The sequence below is a fragment of the Anabas testudineus genome, chromosome 10, assembly GCF_900324465.2.
Source record: "Anabas testudineus chromosome 10, fAnaTes1.2, whole genome shotgun sequence".
NCBI classification, from domain to species: Eukaryota; Metazoa; Chordata; class Actinopteri; order Anabantiformes; family Anabantidae; genus Anabas; species Anabas testudineus.
Window position 1 is genome coordinate 17756706 of NC_046619.1, and position 22478 is coordinate 17779183.

Consider the following 22478-nt stretch of genomic DNA (forward strand, 5'->3'; position numbering starts at 1 on the left):
GGATCAGAGAGCACTGTTTCACCAATCAAATCCCAGTCCTGGCATTTAAACTATATAGTTTGACAAATGGCTGCCTGCTAGGAACCCAGGCTAATTGGACTTTAGATTGAATATCCCCAACTGATTATATAACATGTTAAAATGTCACAGGGGTCTGGTCTTTGACTCTTTCTGTCCTTCTCTGTCTCCTACTCTGTCTCTCAGAGGGCAAAGGTATGTACCTGTGTCGGCATTAACATTAAGAGAAGATCTGTAAAGGGTAAAGACGTCCCTAATAGCATTACCACGCAGGACGTTAAAGGCCAGACGCATATCAGAGCTTTTTAAAGGGCAAAGGCCTTGTTAAGGGGCTCGAGGAAGAGACAAATCTGGTTAAGATATTTATGACAATTGTTTCAATCAAAGTGGCTGTTTGTCATGAGCTTGGGAAAAAGGGGACTTTTTGGAGAGACACTGATGATCCTGGCAGGCACAATAAAGGACGCCCATGCGCACACAATTATGGTATGGTGAGCAGACATTCAGCACATGAGTGTAATTTAACTTTTAAATATAGATATATTTTAGTACAGCTACTGTACCAAGGCTGCGTCCTTGGTTCTTCAACAGTTTCAATGAGTCTAACTGTAGCATATTGTGTTTTTAATGTGGTTTGATTCAATTTAACTAATGAAGAGCTGTTTAGTTAAAAATGGAGGACCTGAAAAAACTCATACGACATACAGTCTGGTGTTAATATATCACATTTCTAAACAATTTGTGACCATTTTGATTAATTTTAGAGTCTGGCCTACTACCAGAGTTACATTTAGTCTCTTGGCACTTAAACCCAAATGAACTTTGACGCTTTTGCTTTAGTTTCTAGGTCCAAAAGGGATTCGTCATGAAATGATAGTAGACATGGGAATATTGTGTTTAACATTTCAGGTCATAACCAGAGAACCTTTAAACGGTTCTGCAGGTGTATGAGAATGTGCAAGAAGCTGAGTCTGAGATCCACGACCAACTGGGAAAAGTGAAAGAAGGAAAGTGAATGACTGATGCTCTGCCCTTCCTTCCCTCAACTACTGCCACGGGGAAGATCTTGACCCCCAACGTGTCCTGTGGAGCTGATCTGCAGCCAGGAGTCAAACACTGTGATTGTGTTGGGCAGCTCCCAGGTGTGAATTTGTGAAGCTGTATGAATGTGAACCAGCGAGTTCCTGGAAATGTTCTAGCATGTGCTGCACACATTCACTGGCTGAATGTAATAATGAATGAAGTCAGGAACAATGTGGATCATTGGCTTCTAATCACCTAGAGGACATACATGTAAAAACTGTTACGTGATTGTTATGTTTGTTATTTAAACAATTTTAGGACAAATTTGCTTTTCCATTTGTACCATATTTAGGAACTAGCTATAAATCCCATTTCCAGAAATGTTTCTAAAAACTTGATGCTCCAACACACAGAAAAGCAAAATAAGACTGAAAAGTTCATCAAATATTCAAGTGGGTGTCACTTATAAGCTCTATAAATGAGTCTAAGATGTATGCTGTTCTGCACTGTTTGTGCGTGATGATAAATAAAACAGTGCAACGACAACAGTGAACAAACACTGATATGAACAGATGTTTAGAACATATCTTCTTAGAATAGTTGAGGAGGTCAGAGAAGGCACAAGGATTTAATGAGCAATCCAAATGGGGTTTTCTCCTCTGACATATTCCCTCTTTCTTTTTTAACCCCACATCCTACAACACACACATTTACGCAGGCAGGAAAACACATCATAAGGTCAAAGTAAGTTGTTATCAAGGGTAATGCATTGCCCGGTGAAGCAAGACTGTCCACTCTAATCACACTGTCTATATTTCTGGGCACCGAGTAAAGTTAATTTTCCCTATAGATGAGAATGCAGGGTGAGTTTTTAAAATGTCTCCACTAATAGAGAGGGGCAGCAGGGTGGAAAGGGCAATAAAGGTTTCACCCACAGCCTAGCTGGATTCCCAAAGGACTGCTCTGAAACAACTCTTTCTTGTTTTATTCCTTGCAATTGTCTCCAAGCAATATATCTACAGTACTAATGGTTGTATTGCTTGTTTGAAATACAAACAGAACCGTATACAGCTGAGAAAGCAAAAGGCCATACACATGCAAATACAACCCTTACTCAGTGTTTAAAAGGCAGCACGCTTCAGCAATAACTAAAAAATGTGCAGATTATTATGACGCATTTGTTATAAACAGATGTTGTTGTACCTGAAGTGGTCTTCATGGCCAGGCTGAATGTGGCAGGTTCCTCCATTAGAGCAGGGGAAACTAATACAGGCATTGATGGGCAATTCACAGTTTTGTCCCTAGAGAAGAGGACAAGCAGGGCAAAGACATTAATAATTGAACACAGGATATTTTTTCTCTCTAGATATAATTTAACTATTCAAACAAAGACTGTAATAGTCCAAGAATGTCTTCAAATAACTTCACTATTGGCACCTTTTAACACAGCGACCCCGACTCGACAGTTAGGGGTGAGTGATATAAATTCTCCTCTCTCTGGCGTCCACTGGGGCTTATAATAAGCTACATGCTAATGATGGCAAAATGTAAAACAAGCAAAACAAAGTAGATCTATTTCTCCATTGTGTTTATAATTTACTACCAATTTTCTGTTTTAGAACTACAGATTTGTTCATATTTTAATTGCAATGAAAGAAAATAGCCTGTAGAGAGATAGAGGGTTGAATAAATCCATTCTGGTTGGTTGCAAACACACATGAATGCGTGGCGCAGTCTACGCTACTTGTTTGATTCATTGCTCGTCTAACCACACACCTGTTTTCTGAATAAACAGCTTTCACTTGGAACCGTATCATGTATCAGAGTCCCACACATACACACACACTCCCTTTCTGCGTCGAACCCTGCGGCTGTAGTTTTAATTTCAAACCACTAAACCTTTGGCCGCCAACACACCCACTTCCTCTGATCAAAGCCAAAAGGCGGACGTTTCTTCTTGTTTTCCCTCTCCATCTATCTTCATTAGGTCCTTCACTTCACTTTTTTACTGAAGCTCTTTGTTGATGTTTTATTCTCTCTAGCTTTCACCCAACTTCTCCCTCTTTCTCTTACTCTCTCTTTAAGATGTTTTCTATATATTTCTGACAGCATTTACATGTTTTCTACAACTTTTCTTTTTCTTTTCTTATCCAACCACCTCTCACTGCATTTTCTGTAGTTTATCTTTCCCTTACTGCTTATTCTCTTTCGTTCTCTTTTTGTTGTCTGCTGCGTCTTATTTGCTTGCTCTAACACAATTTAATTAACATTGTCCCAGTGGATTCTCACACAGAAAGAAAATACATGCAGACATGTACATGCACAGGTGCACACACACTCACACACACCATCAGTCCCTATTTCCCAATCTGTGACCTTGGCAATTGATGTTTTAATTAAAAGTGAGAGTGAGGCTTTGTCCTCCTGTAAATGCGTAAAGGTTATGAGGTGTTAGCGCACACAAGATCACAAGTGTATCTTTAAAATGCTTATTCACACACACGCCTCCGTGCACAAAAACCCCCACAGAGGAGTGAACCCTTTAATCTCTATGCACACATGCAAACAAACTAGCAGGGTAATCTGACATGTATACATACAGTATATGCACATATGGTCAAATATGTTGCTCACACACTCTTCCAATGCAAATTGTTCTTTTTGTAGTACAGGAGATTTGAACTTTTTCTCCTAATGCAGGGTCTTGACAATTATTACACCCTTTGTCTTTGGATCAGTCATTACTGCCAGTATAGCCAGCTGCCGTCATCATTTCTCTATCGATGAACAGGTACATACATTATGCATGCAAGGCCAAAGCTAAGCCTAATAATACTGCTAATACCACAGGCTTATGCTGCATGGCAAGTCACCTAGAATACCGTTTACACATGCAGCCAATGTCAGCGAATGTAACATTTTTCTGTCTTGAGGGCTGCTGGGTGCCATAATTTCAAAGCTTTAAAGCACAGAAAAAACCCTAAATAATGGTGGATAACTGCCAGTGCAGGTAGCTGGTACTTAAACTATTTATTTTTTAACATGAGACAATCCATTGCATTATTTGTGTCATAACGCGTTCCCCTCTGCTGCTAAAGTGTCTCACCTTGAATCCGTACGGACAGGTGCAGTGGTAGGATCCTGCGGCTTCAGACACACAGGTACCATTGTTCTGGCAAGGTGATGCCAAGCAGGGGGCGCACTTCGACATTAGGCTGATATCTACTGGACCTGAACCAGATAACACAAACAGGAGCCGATAAGAAGAAAGGGAGTGGAACAGATGAATGTAAGAAGAGAAAGAAAGAGCACAAAAGTGGAAACATATTTAGTCACGTAGGGCTGAAAGGCACTCTCACAGACTACACTTAATGGATAGTGTGCTAAGAAAAGGTCTTACAGAATAAGAAAAACAGGAGCATAGAAGAGGAATAAATTTGATTTGTTTCAGAGGCCAGGGTGTGTAGAATCAAGAAGAGGTTCAGAACCTAGTTCACAGTTTACTTTATCTCATCCTTTATACTTTTATCTACAAAATCTTGTCGAACTGTCATTTTAAGATGCAAAATGCAGGTGATTAATAGAGTGACGAACATTTACATATATCTTAAAGTGGAATACACCGCAACAGGTGCAAACAAACAAGCAAACAAATGGAGAACAGTAACCAGAACTGAAAATGAAAACTATTTACCTTTACACTGAAATTTGTTGAGTGGTGTGGTGAGCAGCAGCCTGTCAGCCATATCAGGAGGTCCAGTACAGCGAGCAATGCCTATTTAAAATCACAGTGTATTGATAAACTACTAGTTTGTCATTTCCCTTATGTTTAATGTCTTTAATGGCTTATTGACTGTGATTTTTCTTCTTACCAGGCTCTTTAAAGCCAGCCTTGACCCACTGAGAGAGCCAACGCAGGTCACAGTTACAGTACAACGGGTTGGCACCAAGGGCCCTGGACACACACAAAGCACAATTAAAAACACTGCAGTGATAAATAACTCTCCCTGGTGACAGTTAAAATACAAACACACACTCAAAGGTGCACAGAAACATAAGTATGGGTCTGCTCTTACAGGTGGGACAGGGAGGTGAGGTGGTTGAAAGCGCCTTCTGGGATAGTTGAAAGGTCGTTACCATGGAGAGTCCTGGAGGAAAGAGAGAGAGTCAGAAAGAAAGACAAGAGTTTACATGAATACTAATCAGAATACTGACCTTGTTACACATTTAAGAAGCAGCTTTGTGACCTAAGGTTGAATTTATTTTAAAATTAATTGATTTAACTATAAATACAATAAAATAAAAGTGTAATGAAGGAGTCATTGTTCCTCTGTCACAGCTTTTGTTGCAGCAAGCAGAAGAATGAACAGCATTTCGACCTTTGACCTCAGCCCAGGCTAGTCCTAGTTGTTACTGCTACTTCTTCAGCAGTTAACATTCGTACCATGACTAATGCTGCCTCTACTATTACTATCCACTATTTCATTTACTGTACAGTGACACAACTGACTGATCTATGTTTAGTTAAAAATCATGAAGCTGTGTTTAAGGTCGGCCCATAGATGAGTGTGCACAATTTACTAATTTTACAATGAATATCATATATTGTGAATGAATATCATTCATGAAAATCCTTCAAATCTACTGCACACAACAGTAAATGAAACTGACGGCACAGCTGCCTGACACTTGATTTGCAGCAAACTAATATAGCAGTCTAACCCGCTATGGCTGCATACTAAATTATTTAAATTATTTTTGGTTCCTCAGCTGCAGACACACCAACAACTCTTCTTATAATGGAAAATAAATACAATATTTATGAAAGAATAAAACAAAATAAACACAGAGCTTATTTTCCTGGTATCTGAATGGAATATAAACTGTCTCATACGGTGAATGGAAAAAAAAAAAAACTTTGTGTCATAGGGACAAACTGCAGGCTGTGATGTGTATCGGTGTGAGAATGTGCATTTTTGCTTTGTGCCTTTGGGTTTTCGTGCATGTGTTTGTGCATGTAGGTGTGTGTGTTTGCGTGTCTGAAATTTTCGTCTCTAAGGGCTCAGAGACTGCAGTGTGTGTGTGTGTGTGTGTGTGTGTGTGTGTCCTTTGTGTCTCGCCATTTGAGTGTGTTGCCTGCTGGATATAAGTTCACATTCCATTAGAGCGAAGGGCTGTAGCAAGGGACAGCTATAAAACCACCACTATTGGAAAAGTGTGTGTGTGCTGTGTGTGTGTGCATAATTCAGTGTGTGCATGTTCAGGTCAGCGTGTGAGTGTACATAAGTGTGTGTGCTTAATGCCTTTGACTGTTTGTGTGCATCTTTGTGTGTGTTTGTGAATCTGTGTATGGTGGTCTAACAGCCCCCGCGCAAGCCTGGTCCGGAGGGGGTTGTGGGTAATGAGGAAGTGACAGTGATGGCTGCCTGGCAACCAGTTGCTATGCGGGGGCAGAGAGGGATCAGTCCCCACGGCAACATCAACTAAAATGAAAGGAAAAAAGGAGGAAAGGGTAAAAAAAAAAAAAAAAAAACGATCACTAAACTTCAGCAAGGTGAAGAGACACGGTCGATATTAGAGAAAAGGCCAGAAACAAAGCCGACTTTTCTGAGGGTGAAACACGGAAGTTTTCTAAACAAACTGAAGCAGCCAAAGTTCAGGAAAAGATGTCTACAGAGAATTATACGAGGGACACATCTTAAATCTCTAATCATTAGTTCATGTTGGTGGGTTTTCAGTTGATGTTCATTCTACAGAAGGTGACAACAGAAAAAAATCCTAAATAAAGCAAATTTGAAATGTTAGATTTGCTAAAAAAAAGGAGGAAAAGAACCAACGAAATACTATTTTGTGCCAAAATATTAAACTGCAAATTGTTTTGTTGTCCTAAATTTCTTTGAGTGTTAATTTTCTGTAATTTAAGCACCACAAATAAAAAAATAAAAAAAAAACTACTGGTGTCATTTTGGTGTTGTGTCCCTTTAAGACAAAGAGCCAAAAACAATCATAGTAAAACTGACAATGATGAAGTGCTGCTTAAAATGCTACATATAGTAAATTCTGCTGTGTGCATGTGTCGTGTTTATTTTTATGTGTGTTTAGCTGCTAGTACGTGTGTGAGAGGCTACTCAGACAGCAGTATCCACATGCACGTTCGACATGTGTGCACGTGGGTTTGTGAGACAGAGGGTGGACAACCAGATGGATGACAGAGAGAAACAGAGGCTGAAGGTCGATTCATCAAACACAACATTGGGCGGAGAGGGAGGAAAAAGAGGAGAGGATGGATGGAGGAAAGAGAGAGGGTGCCAGACTGGAGGGACACAAGAGGAGAGAGAGGCCAGAGCATGCAGATAGGGAGGGAGTATTAAAGAGGAGATGAGAGATGGTGACTTTTATCTCTTTTCGAACCCTGAAACAACAAGTGATTGGGTAGATGTGACTCATTTTGTGATTGGGTTTTAACATGACACTTGGCCTGACACCAGACGAGTGATTAAACTTTGATTTAGCTCAGTACCATAACTAGCAAAGGGGAGTGTTGAATATTGAATGCACTGCAGCACTTAGCAGAAGAAACGCTACTCACAGCAGACGAAGGGACTTGAGGCCGTCAAAGGCGTGAACCGGGATGCAGCGAATCTGGTTGTAACTCAGGATGCTGGAAGAAGAGTAGACATTAGACATTAAGGAGTTCAAAGGACTTCATGTGTAGCTGCTTTTCACAGTATTATTTTCTTATAATCATATCAAAATCTGCTCAGTCTTTTAGACTACATCCCCTAAAAACATAAAAATAGGGAGAAAATAGAGGGACTGAGATGAGGGAAGGCGTGAATGGTGACACAGCAGTTTTGGTTTTACACTAACTTAGTAGAGAACCTGCAGCCACTGTAGGTTAAACAAGGGGAAATTAAGAAGGGGGTCACATATTTAATAAATTAGAAAAATGAGGTAGCAGTACAAAACTGCCAGAGGCAAATCTGGCGTGTGTGGAATGTCAAACTCACACACCACAAAGAAAACTGCTAATGAACCAACAATTAAGTTTAGCAACAACCGAAAGGGAAGAAAACAAAACTTTTAGGACAAAATCCCAAAAAAAAGTTTGGCTTTTTCATTATTTAGGAAGCATCTGTGTAAAACACTTTGTGTCTGATGTGTATCTGAAGACAACAGAAGAGTAGAGCAACACATCTTGAAGTAATCCCTAATCCCAATTACTGATTATTAAGATGCCTTAATTTCTCTCAGAGGGATGAGGGGAAAAAACTAACATCTTTCTCAGGTTAACAACTGGCATAGATGTTAGTGAAAGGAGCCTTACAGCCAGCAGATCAACAGATTAACTTAAAGACTGGAAAAGCCGATGTGGAAAGTAAAAGGTGAAACATACTCCTCCACCTCTACCTCTTCAAAACTTGTTAGAGTGTACTTAAGCAAGGCATTTAACACAGGAAATGTTCCAGTGATACTATCTGCAGGCTGACAGTATAAGTCTGTGGTTGCACTGGGCAGCTCCCAGGCATGAATCAGTGCAGCTGTATGAAATATGAAATGGGGAGTTGCTGGAAAAAGCAAAAATGCTCAGTCAACATTCCCTGGACACATAAAACCCAGTGAGTTGATGTAAAATCTGTGCAATACACTAGGTAAGCTAAAAGCAAAAACGAAATCAGCTAACTTAAGATCACTGTTGCAATAAAAAGAATTTGGATGCAAGACGGAATGGCAGTAATGATACTCAGAGGAGCTAAAGTAGATTATAATTAAACAAGTTCACCGAGTGAGTCATCGAGGAGTGAAAGGACAGTCGAGAGAACTATTAGAGAGGCACAGAAAGATATAAAACAATACAGTACATGTGTGTCTGACTGAGGACGAAGAGAAAGCGATGGTGGCGAGAGGGAGAAGAGTGAAGACATATGTGAGGTACAAACATGGGTGAAAGTAGGCCGGTACGGTCCAGTATTGCACACCACTAAAAGATTCAGTGGCGATACACAGCAGCTGCCTGCCAAAACCCACATTCAAAACCACGGTAGCTCTTTCAGCAAGAAAACACATCTGCTAACGCTATGTCGTCTTAAAAAACACTTTGTCTCCTTATTAATTGTTTCGAAGTCGTTCTGCGTTCTGAACCGGCCATGTTGTGTTCTGATCTTTCATTACTGCAAGTTAACGTGACCGCGAGATTCTGCAGAAGGGCTACAGCTGACTGATATCCACTGCTGTGGGGATTTGGCAGCCAGACGTTTGGTTGCAAAATCGCCCAAATAAAATGTGTAGCAGAATAAGTTGTGATTCTTCACGATATTCTGTTTTATTCCCGACAAAACAGGTTAGAGTTCAGACAAGCTGTGTATGCGATGACGTTCAGGAATTGTCTGTAAACAGCAGCAAGCAAGCAAGTGTTCATCCACGTCACAGCAGCTGTGAAAGGGTGAGTTGGACTTTTTGTTCTGGGATGTTCAATTTTTCCACAACTAGACCACTGACTTTATTTATATGTTTTACACTTGGACAGAACAAACAATAAAAGGTTCCAACACAATTCCAAACATTCTTGTTGGATCTGTTTTTTAGATATAAGGATATAAAGATAGAGGGGTTGCAGCCTGGATGGATGTAGCTACAGATGAGATATAGGAGCGAAAAGAAAGGATAATATACCTAAAAGTAATGAGGTGGTTGGCTGGTAACTCAAGTCAGGTATGACAACGAGACGTGTGCATGCATGGCTAGGTGTACACGTCACCAAGGTAACTTACAGTGTGGATAGTTGAGTCATGTTGTTGAAGGTGTATGGAGCCAATGCGCTGATGCTGTTGTTGCTCAGGTCTCTGTGTGTAGTAAAAAACATACAATAAAGACACACTGACAAGAACACACAATTCTGTTCAAGGTTATGTGAGTGGTACATACACCAGCGACAGCTGCTTCAGGGCTGCCAGCTCCTTGGGTACAGACGTCAGCATATTACCCTCCAGGTAACTGCAAGAAAGGTGCACATGTAATGTTGTTATTTACATAGAACATACAAATACACACATATACTGCACATAACTGTCTGTGGAGGATTAGCCATTTGAATTTATTAAGTGGTCTAAATAATGCCCATAAATACCTATTTAGTTTAAACCCGAAATAATAATATAATACAAATATATATTAATATACTTCCACAGCACTCAGCAAAACAACTGAGATAGCTACACGCAGTATGATGCGGGAATGCTGAGATGTACTAAAAAATGTATATACTACATATTTTATATGGACATTTGGCTCCATTTAACTGAACTGTTGACTGGTGCCAACTATCACATTTTCTGGTAACGTCAACATTAATCTAGGCTAATTCTTACCATAATCCTAAAGCCAACTGTCAAACTCTGTGTCGCTCAGTGACAAAAATGTTGATGCAAAAATGTTATGGAACTTCAATTTGTCCACACAACCACAGGAAAACATGTACACACAAACACAAACATTTTATGATGCATAGGTCTTTGTGCCTCTGTCTCAGGTCATAAGTAGGTCATGTGGACAGTATGATGGAGTGTCTTCTTCAGTCTGATCGATACCTAATCACTGCTATTGACCCTGCAGAGCAGGCTTATTTCACGGCTAGAGCCATTTGAGTGTGTGTGTGATATTTCACCTTCTCTACAAGATATTTTGTTTCTATTTTTATCCAAATTCCCTGTTTTTGATTAATTTTTTTTCATCCTTATTTTATGCTTATCAATTGAAACTATTACAATCATTACAGACATTTCTGCTGTTGTCTTCTTTCTTTACACAATAATTGGAAACAGCTTTAAATTAATGACAAAGACAAAGCTGCAAAGCTAATATAGAGGGTACTTGTAAGACAGAAAGGCAAGCAGGCATTTATCCTTTTGACAAAGGACAAACCACATTGTTGCATTAGGTCTTCAAAGCTCCTTTAAACATTTCAGAGTCTAAAGGTTCAAACTGAATATTTGTTTTTTGGCATCAGAAAGTTGAAGTGATTTTAAAAACATATCTGTCTGTCTTTGTTTGGCAATACATCATTTAAGACAGTTAAGGTTTAGAAGAAGCACAGGGCTGCTGCTACATGGGTATTGCACTGCAAAAATGTGTGTTTATGTGTATTTATGAGTGCAAAGAATGTTTATTATACATAAATTATTATAGATAAAAATATTTATTTCTGTTTGTGCACATGTACATAAGTGTGTAAAATGGTTTCAATGCGTGTCTGTGTATTTCACAGTGCACATCCCTGTGTTTGAGTTTGTGTGTCTGTGTAACTCACAGCTCGGTGGTGTCCTTGGGAATGCCCTTGGGCAGAGAGTGCAGCCCTCTGTTGCTGCATCGCACCACACTGTCTGAGCACGTGCAGACATCAGGACAACCAGATGCAGGAAGACACCCATTATCCTCAGCACCTGGAGAGATAGGGGGCAGAGAGAGGGATGAAGACAAGGTCAGAGAAATTAAAAGATGAACAAAGATGAGAGAGACCGAAAAAGAACAGCAAAGAGAAGACGGGGGTGAAAAGGTTAGAGCACCGAAGGAGAGATGACGAGAGCAAAGACAGAGGAAAGAGAGAGAACGAGGTGGATATATGTAAACTATACATGTGCCACTTGGTCAGTGGAGCTCAACCCTGGACTCTGCACTTTAACAGTACTGTATAATTCGTATCAAGTGGTTAGAAGCTGCTATAATCAGCTGCACGGTGTGTTTCAACATCTGGCACAGGACCTGCAGGCAAATCACAGTGAAATTAAACTCCCTTAGAAGATTCTGTTGAACAGATGTTGATAGGTTGGCCTACAATAACTTTGAAAACTAATGTAAATACAGCAAAATAACAATCACAACTACAGGCAATGTTTAGTCATACCAAGATGTCGGTGCCCTTTCCCTTAAGAAAAGTAATATATTAAAGACTCATGTTTATTAGAAATAAGGAAACTTGCATTCTTCATCAACCTGTTACTGTTATTATACAACTAAAACAACACAACACACACACACATAAACACATGGCAAAGACATAAAAGCATCTGAGTGATTGTAATCATTATAACACTCACAGATAAGAAGGATCAGAAACTAGATCGTTGTTCTTGGCTTAAAGCTGCTTCCATTTCCTTGACTGACAGACAAAGTCACACACAGCTTTAATCTAGCTAAGCAGTATGTAAATAGTTGAACTGTGGTCCCAAATGTAAAACAATCTGAGCTAAAACCATAATGAAGGATAATGAAGAGTGGACGCTCAGCCAATCATAACACAACACTTAGACTGTGTGTGTGTGTGTGTGTGTGTGTTTGTATATGGGGAGAGAGAAGATCAGCTACAACAAATGCAGAGTTTGTACTTGTACGCCACTGTGCTGCCACATGCTGCAGTGATACACGTACATGTGTTCTGGGTTTGGTGCATATTCACTTTATTAAATAGCTATCTCCCCCTGTCCTATGGCCATTTTCTCATTCACTTTGTAGTTTGCTAATTGTTGCTAATGTCTAAATGTCGAGTACATGGGTGCTTATGTGCCTGTGTGTAGCAGGGTGAGTAAGTGTATATGTGTGTGACTTATCTGATGTGTGTGGCTTGCAAGTCCACAGGGAAGCGCAGCCGTGGGCTGACTCACTTTACAGTTGGCTGATTGAACTAACATCTAAATGTGTGCTAAATATCTTCTCACAAATTCAATTAACTTTACCTTTCCCCCGGCTGACTCTGGACAACTTAACAGCCATTTTACTCAACTATAAATAGAGCCGACATGGAGACCTAAGTTGTATGAGTGTGTGTGTGTTTCTTTGCTTCTATTCTTTGCTTTTGAGATTTCAACCTTCACTGTACAGATATTTCCATGAATATTCTGTTCTCAATGCTTAATGGGCATCTGCACAGTGGATTTTTTAGTTTAGGTATACTGTAAAAGCTCCTAGGTATTTTTTAGAGATTAGTTTATTGTATGTACTTTATGTTGAGTAATATTACTTAAGATTAGCATTGGGATCATCATGAACCTAAAACTATACATTCAGTGTAAAAACTGTAAAGTTCTCATAAGAATAGAAGTACCTGGGCTTGAGTGTAGTATCAACAGCTTGAATTTATGATTGCGCAGCTGAGTAAGTTTGAAGTTATGTGTTCAAGATACAGGAATAAATAATAAGATATGATACCATCTTACAGTTTCCCTACTTCCGCCAACCCAGCTAACTACTTTCCAAAGTCATTTTCAGTAAATGGTTGCAGCACAGCTACAGGAAATTAGAAAAGTGTAATGATTTCAAAGAATCTCAGGAGGGAGAGGGAGAGGCAGGACGAGATGGAGACAGAAAGTTTAAAGTATGCAAAGAAAGATTTAATTGACAGGAGAGCCAGGCCACACTTTGTTTGGTGGCGTCGAACTTGGCGGTCAAGTGAAAGGCCTAAGTCACTGCAGACAGGCACCGCTGCGGTAACAGCAACGTCACTGTAGAAACCACAAGCTGATGTCACGTAAGACTGCTGCTTGCCAGCGGTTGCTGATTCTGTCTGCACAATATCCCGCTGAGGATGCAAGTGTGCACACTACTGCATGTACATCTGACACATGTCATCGAACCATTTGGTATGCTGTGAGGGCAGAGAGATTGAGAGGCTCACCGTCACATGTAAAGTCTGGAGTAGCCACATCCTGGATGGGGATCTCCTTCAGGAAGGCTGGCTTCTGACAGCGAGGGTTTCCACTGACCACCCTGGTCTTCTTTAGCCACTGACCCAGCCAGGCCAAGTGGCAATCACACACATACGGGTTGGACAGCAGATTACTATGGAAATAAAAAGAGGAAAGGGAAATTATTAAAACAAAGGCAACAAAACAACAAAGCGAAATGGACCCCAGGACTTATAGCTTCTAAAAAATGTCCATCTTAGCTGGAGTACATCCTCTCTCCCACAGTATAATGAATTCATCATCGCAAAATGATGCACGTTTGCAAAATGTTTTCCCTGAATTTTGTCTTCATAAATAAAATATTGATGCATAAATTCTGTGTGAGCAGATGCCATCCATCGAGACAACCTGCACTCTCTACAGATTTACATTCAGGACCCATAATAAAACAGTGGTTTACAAAGTAGTGTAGCAAAACTGACGACAAAAAAAGACACACAAAGCAAGAGAGAGATAGAGAGACAGATATTTAGCTACTTATGTCGAGTGCCACTCTTCATTTTAATAAATTATTTTTAAAAATTATAATTTGTATGGTATAATCTACACTGCACATCCATTGCATGTAGGTAAACTGCTGGCTGGTCAGTCATAAATATAAGAATACATTTGGAAGACAAAGAGGTGAGAGGAAGAGGGTATAAGGGAACCAAAGAGAGTCTGAGAGAAAAGGTTATCAGTTATTTTTATTCTTTTTGTAAAGTATAAGGAAGATGGAAATTGAAAGAGCCAAGGTGGTAGAGTGAGAGATTGTTAGTGAGAAAGAAAAAGAGAAAAGGTTATCTGTCCATTTTATTCATTTTTGATCACCTCTCGTTTCATTTTGTTGCTTTTGAAAGACTGCTCATGTAATATTTATGGTGAACCAGATTTAAACTGAATGGGACGGAATAGCAGGTGGCATCAGGAGCACATGCTGGAAAGGTGGTGTGCTGGAAGCTGATGTGGCAGATCCAGCTGACGGCAAGATTTCTGATATGCGTTACTTTAAATGTGTGATTGGCAAAAGAAAATAGTGCAGAATCCTTACATATTAATAATATATATTATTAGTTTGTATGTTTCTTGTCAGTGAAATAGTTAAACATCTCAAAAAAGGAGCAGTTTTATGTTGTAGCCCAGTTTTCTGATTTATTAGACTGTGGTAGTTTGCCTGAACGTCATTGTCAACGTTATCAATATGTTCTAGAAACCTTATAGTGACTATACAATATTAAGAGAAATGTGCTTGTTTACTTTATCCGACAACAGAAATAAAGAGGAACGTTTAAAATTAACATACGAGAAAGCTGCACGTCTCCTTAATGATGATGAGTTGTTTCCAAATTGTGTCAACAGATTTGTGGCACCTCCTCACCACCACATGTACTGTTGCGTTTTGTGCTACAATATTAATGGTGCGCCGCTATAGATAGCGACGAGTTATTTTCTCATTGCTTTGTAATGAATTGACCTCACTGGCATGGCAACCAGACCTGAGCTAAATCCCTTCCTTCCTTTTCAGTGTGTTAATCTTTTAATTAAATGGACAAACTCTATCGGGAAACAATGCACTAAAAATAGAGACAGATATTAGAAATAGTAGGAGTGAGAGGGAAAAGAGGACGGGAACGATGAGTAAATGAATAGAAGATGCATTAAGAACGGAGGGCAGGGGAAGAAAAACAATCAATCTTTCTTCCACACCAAGCAGCAGGCAGGTGTTGCATTCAATGTTACTACAAGGCCACTGAAAACCTAATGCTGAAAAAAGAATGAACGGTGACAAATGACACCTTTCCATTTGTGTAGTGATAATCACCAACAGCCCCACTGAGCAAACCTGAGTTTATGCAACAGCGCATCCATCCATCCTCTCCCTCTACTGTCCCCATTTTCCCTTTGTCGTGTCCCACTGTTCCTCCCAATACTCAACTAGAAACTTGAATTAAAGATGACAGGTACATAGCAGTGCATAGAGCAGGAACAAAAGGCAGAACAAGGGAGGAAAACATGGAGGGAAGACAGAGGGGATGTGAGGAGACATTTCTGGCATGTCATGGCTATGTGTTCGGAGTAACAAAAGAATACTGTATATAACAAAATCAACCTGTAATGTTTTATTGAGCTGATAAAATATATTATTTACAGCCTTCACATCTTGGTGGTGGTCAAAAGATGGAAGAAACACACCAGAAAAAGAAAAACACACATATTCGCCTCTGTCTTGCTTCTCTCTCTGATCCCTAACAATGATGTTATGTGGTACGTTAGTCCCTGTCATAACTTCAACTTTACTTCATAGTTGTTGTTTCTGACTGAGCACCAGTAATTTTTTACACTAATGAAAGTGTGTTCATACACACACACACACACACCTTAAAAGAATATGCCATCCAAGAATTCCTGTCTTGGTAACAGCAGGTGTGTGCATCTTTGGAAAGATAAAAAACAAGCTTGGAGATACTCCCGCATGTGTGCCCGTGCATGTGTATTTATCTCAGCAGATGCTGAGATAAATTTAGCTTTGGTAACAAATGTCCTGGGATCCAGACCAAACTAGTCGATAATGATGGAGAGCATCTGTGAGGAGAACAGTGTCCAGTGATCAACATGTGTGCAACTGTGTGTGTGTGTTGTGCGGTAGATAGCTCCCACAGAAGGGAGGGAGTCTGAAAGATTAGGGGAGGGACGGACATAAAGAACAAAGCAGACACAAAATAAGGGGGATGATACAGCTAGATTTTAAGACAGACAAGAAGAGCTTGTGACACACAGTCAAAGATAACAGGAATGATGGAAATGAAAAAGTGGGAGGAAAAAGCCGACAGGACGAGCAAAATAGACCGATGAACATGACTCACATGGTGGACAAGGAGTGGAGAGTGGAGAAGGCTCCTGGTGCAATGCTGGAGATCCTGTTGTCATACAGTGACAGGAGACGCACGGAGCTCAGACCCGTGAATGTACTGTTGTCAATGCAGGTGATCTGGTTGCTCCGCAACATTCTGGAAATATACATAAAAAATATTTAGTAAATGAAAGCTAAATGTATTTTTGTACAGATTTAGTTTTACATTGATATCTGGCTTGTCTAAATTTGGGTGGTGAACATAAAACACAATTTATAATGACAGGAACAAAGAAGAACACAGAAAGCACGGTCAAATTGAAGCCAGTCTCCATACGACATCCATGACAGACTCTGTAATATGACATTAGCTTCTGACATTCAGCCATGTGGGAACAGAGTAACTGAGTTTGTTAGCATTAGCAATCTCTGGGACAGGATAACCTAGTTACCAGGGCTATTACTGGAGCAGGGAGCCTCTTAACATAATACAGAGACGGCCATGATGCCATCAAGCATATATATATATATATATATATATATATATATAGTCATTACTGAGCATGCACAGACAACATTAGCTCATGATTGTGTATGCTGGGCTCTAACCCCTAATTGGACGCTAGCCTATTTCGGGTGGATGTCCAAATTAAAGGAACAACAATGTGCTGTCATTAGCCTTGATTTCAGGTTCAGTGGGTAAACAATCCCAATCCGCTCTTTCCAATCTAGGGAGGAAAAAGTTAATAAAGTCCAACATAAGTCACATAGACACTTGTCTATGGTTAGCACATCGTTGTCTTACTCTATTATATTCTTACTCGCAGTCTTACTTACAGGGTTTTGAGGCCAGTGAGGCCTCTAAACATGCGGCCCTGGAGTCCAGTTAGCTTGTTTCCTGTCAGGAGCAGCTCTAAAACTCCACCTGCTCCATCAAATACACCTTCTCGAATGTCCCTCAGCTTGTTGTTGCTCAGGTTGCTGTAGGAAAGTCAAAGAAATTACAGATTTCTTGCTTGTTTTAACCACGTGCACCTGGTCCATGAAGTCTTTCACATACACCACTTGATGGACAATAAAGCTGCACATGCAAACACAGGTTGTTACACAACATATGCATAATTTAATTAAAGCAATCAATCACGTCCCTTTAATTCATAAATGTTAATACTTCTTTCTGTCATCTTAATATCCTCATCTTGTACAATAGATATTCTGATAACATCTTACAGCCATCACGATCACACAATGCTCTATCTCACACACAAGGAACTGAAAATGATTACGATCTCTTTTCTTTGCACACACAATGAGAATAATGAAAATGAAAAGTGAGCATTTGACCACAGAGACAATAACTTGAGATGAGCTATCAGAACTACTGTAGCTTTCATCCGTTGCTAGTTTTGTGCTTCTTCTTATCAGCATCATTGATGATGAGAGGACAAAAGCAGAAAACAGGAGGGCGAACAGAGTTAAAGGGGAAAAATAATTATTGCAGACAATCTTTGAGCGAAGCGAACAGTAGCAGAGCAGCTGTGTGTGAGCGTATGTGTGTGTGAGGTGATAGGAGGAAGGATAAAATGATAAGAGTAGAGGAAAGGAGAGGAGATGAAGGAAGTGAGGGAAGGAATTGAGAAGCAGAATGGAAATGAGTGTTAGCCAATCTATATCGTCAGTGACACTGCTAGATGGTTAGCAATTTCCTCTCCAGTAAATCAACTGCTGGTCTCTGCTGTGTCTTTTTGTATGTCACTCTGACACACACACACACACACACACGTAGAGTAGGTTGTAGATAAGGACTGACTGTAAATCTGAACCGAATGCCCATCTTCCATTTCCATTTAATATTTGCTTCCTCTACACCTCCAACCCACCCTTCCCCTCCGCTATCTCTGTCTGTCCCTTCTATCCTCTTGCTTGTCTTCAGTCACTTCTTTACCTTCTTTGCTAATTCTTTCCTTTCTCTCTTTTTTGCATCATGCTTCTGTTCCCATTTCCCTTCCATTTCCCTCCCTCCGTCAGTTTTCTTCTAATATTATCTACTATTTTAACAGTAATGACTTCCTAGTAACCACTTGGCCCCATGCATGTTCCTCTTTAGTTCTTCTTCACAAGAGAAACTGTGCATGATTTGATGAATCAATAAATGTAAAAGCAAGCATAAAGCAAAAAAAATATATATATACACACATCTTCCTCAAGTTAGGGAGCTTCTTAAACATCCCTGCAGTCTCCAGGATGGCAATCTCATTGTCGTTTAACCGCCTACAGAGAGAAAGATAGAGGGTGATTTAGACATTTATTCTTTCATGAACCCAACTGCTTCAAGTAAACAGACCCACATCAACATGCACACACACAGTGAGAAAATACAAAATGGAGAGAGGCTGCAAATCAGAGAGGAATGACCGCATGAAGGTTAAGAGACCTTTAGTCACTGTTGAAGTATGATGCTGCAGAAAATCAGAGGAGGGAGGAAAAATAATTTAAAAATTTGGGAGAGGAGTACAGAGAGACGAGAGCAGAGAAGACAAGAGCAATGAATCTTTACAATGTGGTCATCAATACCCACACTGCCCTAAGCCAAGAGAAAACAGTTTGAGAGATAGGAAGCTAAACATCTGCTTTATTAAGGTAATTTCCTCTAAAAGTGTGCTACAGCAGGGATTGCTCCTTGTGAACATGTGCATATGCGAGAAATCAGTAGAAACTGAGCTAAGAAAGTGAAAGTTGAGCTGGAGGGGACACTTTTTAATGAGATACGGGGCAGTTAAAGAAGGGATCAACCTGGATAAACTCACACTGAAACAATATGTTACAAAGACTGAACACATCAGATATCAGAAAAGCACTCGTATCAGTCTTTCCAGCAGGGTTCATTTACAGTATGTACACTGAATGTAAAGAATATAGATGAACCATTTCTAATCGCTTTAGCTTGTCATATACAGCCCCCAATATCTACTCAGAATTCACATAGTAATTCTTTCATACTTATTGAACACTCTCAAGGCTTGTCAAGGGTTTTGCCCAGCTTGTAGGAAGAGTCACAGTCAAGAAAAAAAATAACGTAAGCCCTCTGCTCAGGCACAGCCTCGCTTGATTTCCCATGATAAGAAAGGTCACAGGGCACGACTGGAAGGTTGTCTGTGTGTGTGTCCGTGTGTGCTTTTGACAACCCACTGGTTGGTTATGGTCGTAAAGAAAAAGCAAGAGAAGGGGGGTGTCAAAAACAGTAGAAACTTTAAAGTGTCCTCCAACCAACCAAAAAGGGCAAGGCTTTTTTTTTGTTTTGACAAGAAGCACCCTGGGAATGAATGGAGAGAACGGGTGGATGTAACTTCACAGAGAGAAATAGCACCAAAGTAAGAGAGGAACAGGGGGCTAATGGTCTGTGGGACACTGACGTTATTAGTTATCTAAAGTGGCAGCCATGGTTGAAATAACCATTATACAACCAACTTCCAGAAGTAATACTATGGCAACCATCCTGTATCTGCCTTGATGCTGCAGTGGTCTCTACTTCTGCAGCTGTTCCTCATTAATATAAACAGTTAGAGCAATGGTATAACCTTTGTATTATTCACCTACTTTTGACCCCTAAGGCATAATGGCATTTTCACATTTCCCTCTTTGATTGCTTAACTGTAATTCCAAAAACTATAAGGTAGATATGCACTCTAATTTACTTCTGAATCTAAAACTGATTAATTGGTGACGGGTCCTGTAAAACATTCCTTCACCACTTCCATTTTATATATTGTACCATAAAATTACAGAAATGGCTAGAAAATACTACCACCAAGCTTTTTAAATGATCAATATCAGAGATTTAAGTGGCAAATCCTGGTTGTGACCCACCTCCAGTAGGGGTCCTTAGGCAAGACCTTCTTGCCCTGCCTTTGCCTTGTACCTTGTATAGCACCTGTAAGTCGCTTTGAATGAAAGCATCTGCCAAGTGACTAATATGTAGATGAAAATTAGCATCAAATTGCATTATGTTTAAGGATCTAAAATCATCTTTATATCTCTGCTCTATCTAGACAACTCTGCTATATACTTGTGCCACATGTATCTTTAGATCACGGTTCTTCCGCAAACTTAAACTGTCCTCTATTCAGCTATCGAATATAATAGATTTATAGAGCGGACCTTGTTTGAGCCCAAGTATTCATAAAATAGAGACTTATCAACAGCTAAAACTACAATGTTGTTTTACAAAACAATGTTTTGTCAGTTTCTCAAACTGTATGACAATAGTGCCTCACTGATCTGAGCAACAATGGAGGTGTATGGCACAGGTTTTGGATTCAGAGACGTTACAGTGAACAGATGCAATTTATTGTTGTTTTTTGTCTATGGATGGGATGTTTACAAAATAACAAAAATATGGAAAACCACAAACTTTATCCTTTAAACCAGCCAGTAATTCAACATTATTAAGCAAAATGTTGCATCTGATTCCTGTTTCCTGTCTGAAATTTTAGCTTATTGAGTTTTCAGTCGAACACCAGGTGTTGAAAGTAAAATGGGGGTTTCTCATTCTAGCATCAACAAAGAGATGACTTCTTTGGCTCTTTGTATTCTACAGCTTAAGAGCTGTTTTGAAAATTTCAATTTAAACCTACATCACATCAATCACATTGTGATAATATCTCTGTTGAGCAGTTCCAATGAACAACCACCTTTTTACATATAATAATAGACCATTAGAAAAACACTTAACTAACACATTTACTTTGTCAGTGATTCCAACAGATTCTGCACACATTAACCTTTCTCACATTCAAATCACAATATTCCTGTTGCGTGATATTTGTAACTCCTTTTTCTTTTTTTTTTTGTAGCTGTGAAATGAATGATCCATGGGACTATTCAGTATTCGACTGTGAGACCCTTTGCCAGACATGATGATGGCTCCTTTGGGACAGGGAGAGGGAGATGGAAAAGACTGTTGAGAGGCATTTTGGTCTGGGAGCCAAAAATGAAAACTGACATTCATGATATTGCACTGAGAAAGGCACTGAGATAGAAAGAGAAAAGCTCTGTGTGTGTGTGTCCATGTGTGCGTGCACTGCATGTGTTATTTTATGGTTTTAAGTTAGAGCAGTGTAACACACAACTGTACATACTTGTACTTCTCTTTGCATGTGTATGTATGTAAAAGGGAAACACCAGCTGACTTACAGGTCTGTAGTGTGTTCAGGGATATGTGGAGGTATACGGGTTAATTTGAGATTGGAACAGTCGACCACAGTGCCTTCACAGCGACATCTCTCTGGACACACCAAGTCTTGGAAACACTCCCCATTTAGACGGCTACGATAATCCTCCTGACCTACAGGGCAAAGAGAGAGGAAAAGAGAAAGAAAGTCCAGAATAAAAAGAAAGTGACAAGAAGAATACATGGAGGGGTGACAGAGTGAAGGGTAGACAGCAGGTAGAAAAGGAAAGTCAGGTAAATGAAATCAAGAAGTAAGTATGAAACCAAAAAGTAAAGGGATGACGAAGGGGAGAGAAGAGACACTAAGTTAGACTTACAATACCTCATAATGAAGGACAATACATCACAACAAAAAATATACAGCTGGTAGTAAAAAAACAACAAGAAAAAAAAACATGCATATCCAGATGTTCAGAGGTCTAACTCGAGTCTAAAATTTTTGTCTTGTGACAAGGCTGAAAGTGCTCCTGCAGTACAACACTGTAGGGTAGGTATGGACCTGGTGTAAGAAGGTTAAATTCTGCATGGATTCCACTGTAAATCAAACAAACATATCCAGGTGGTTTTATGGAATTTTTCTGTAGATTCATGTGATTTTTCCCTGAATGCTCTTCTTAACAAGATGAGCCAGAGACTGCTT

General features: G+C 39.8%; 1 protein-coding gene across 1 annotated transcript in view; it reads right to left on the minus strand.

The window, feature by feature from the left end:
* The window catches only part of slit3 (slit homolog 3 (Drosophila)), a 201154-nt gene that overhangs the window by 20908 nt on the left and 157768 nt on the right, over positions 1-22478 (minus strand). The window contains exons 15-28 of the mRNA XM_026358058.1: positions 21802-21952; positions 18805-18879; positions 17446-17589; positions 16622-16765; positions 13709-13872; positions 11348-11480; positions 9967-10035; positions 9813-9884; positions 7631-7702; positions 5118-5189; positions 4914-4996; positions 4736-4816; positions 4148-4272; positions 2245-2342 (exon numbers count right to left, since the gene is read on the minus strand). Coding sequence (XP_026213843.1) covers positions 2245-2342; positions 4148-4272; positions 4736-4816; positions 4914-4996; positions 5118-5189; positions 7631-7702; positions 9813-9884; positions 9967-10035; positions 11348-11480; positions 13709-13872; positions 16622-16765; positions 17446-17589; positions 18805-18879; positions 21802-21952 — 1483 coding nt within the window. The remainder of the gene's footprint in view (positions 1-2244; positions 2343-4147; positions 4273-4735; positions 4817-4913; positions 4997-5117; positions 5190-7630; positions 7703-9812; positions 9885-9966; positions 10036-11347; positions 11481-13708; positions 13873-16621; positions 16766-17445; positions 17590-18804; positions 18880-21801; positions 21953-22478) is intronic.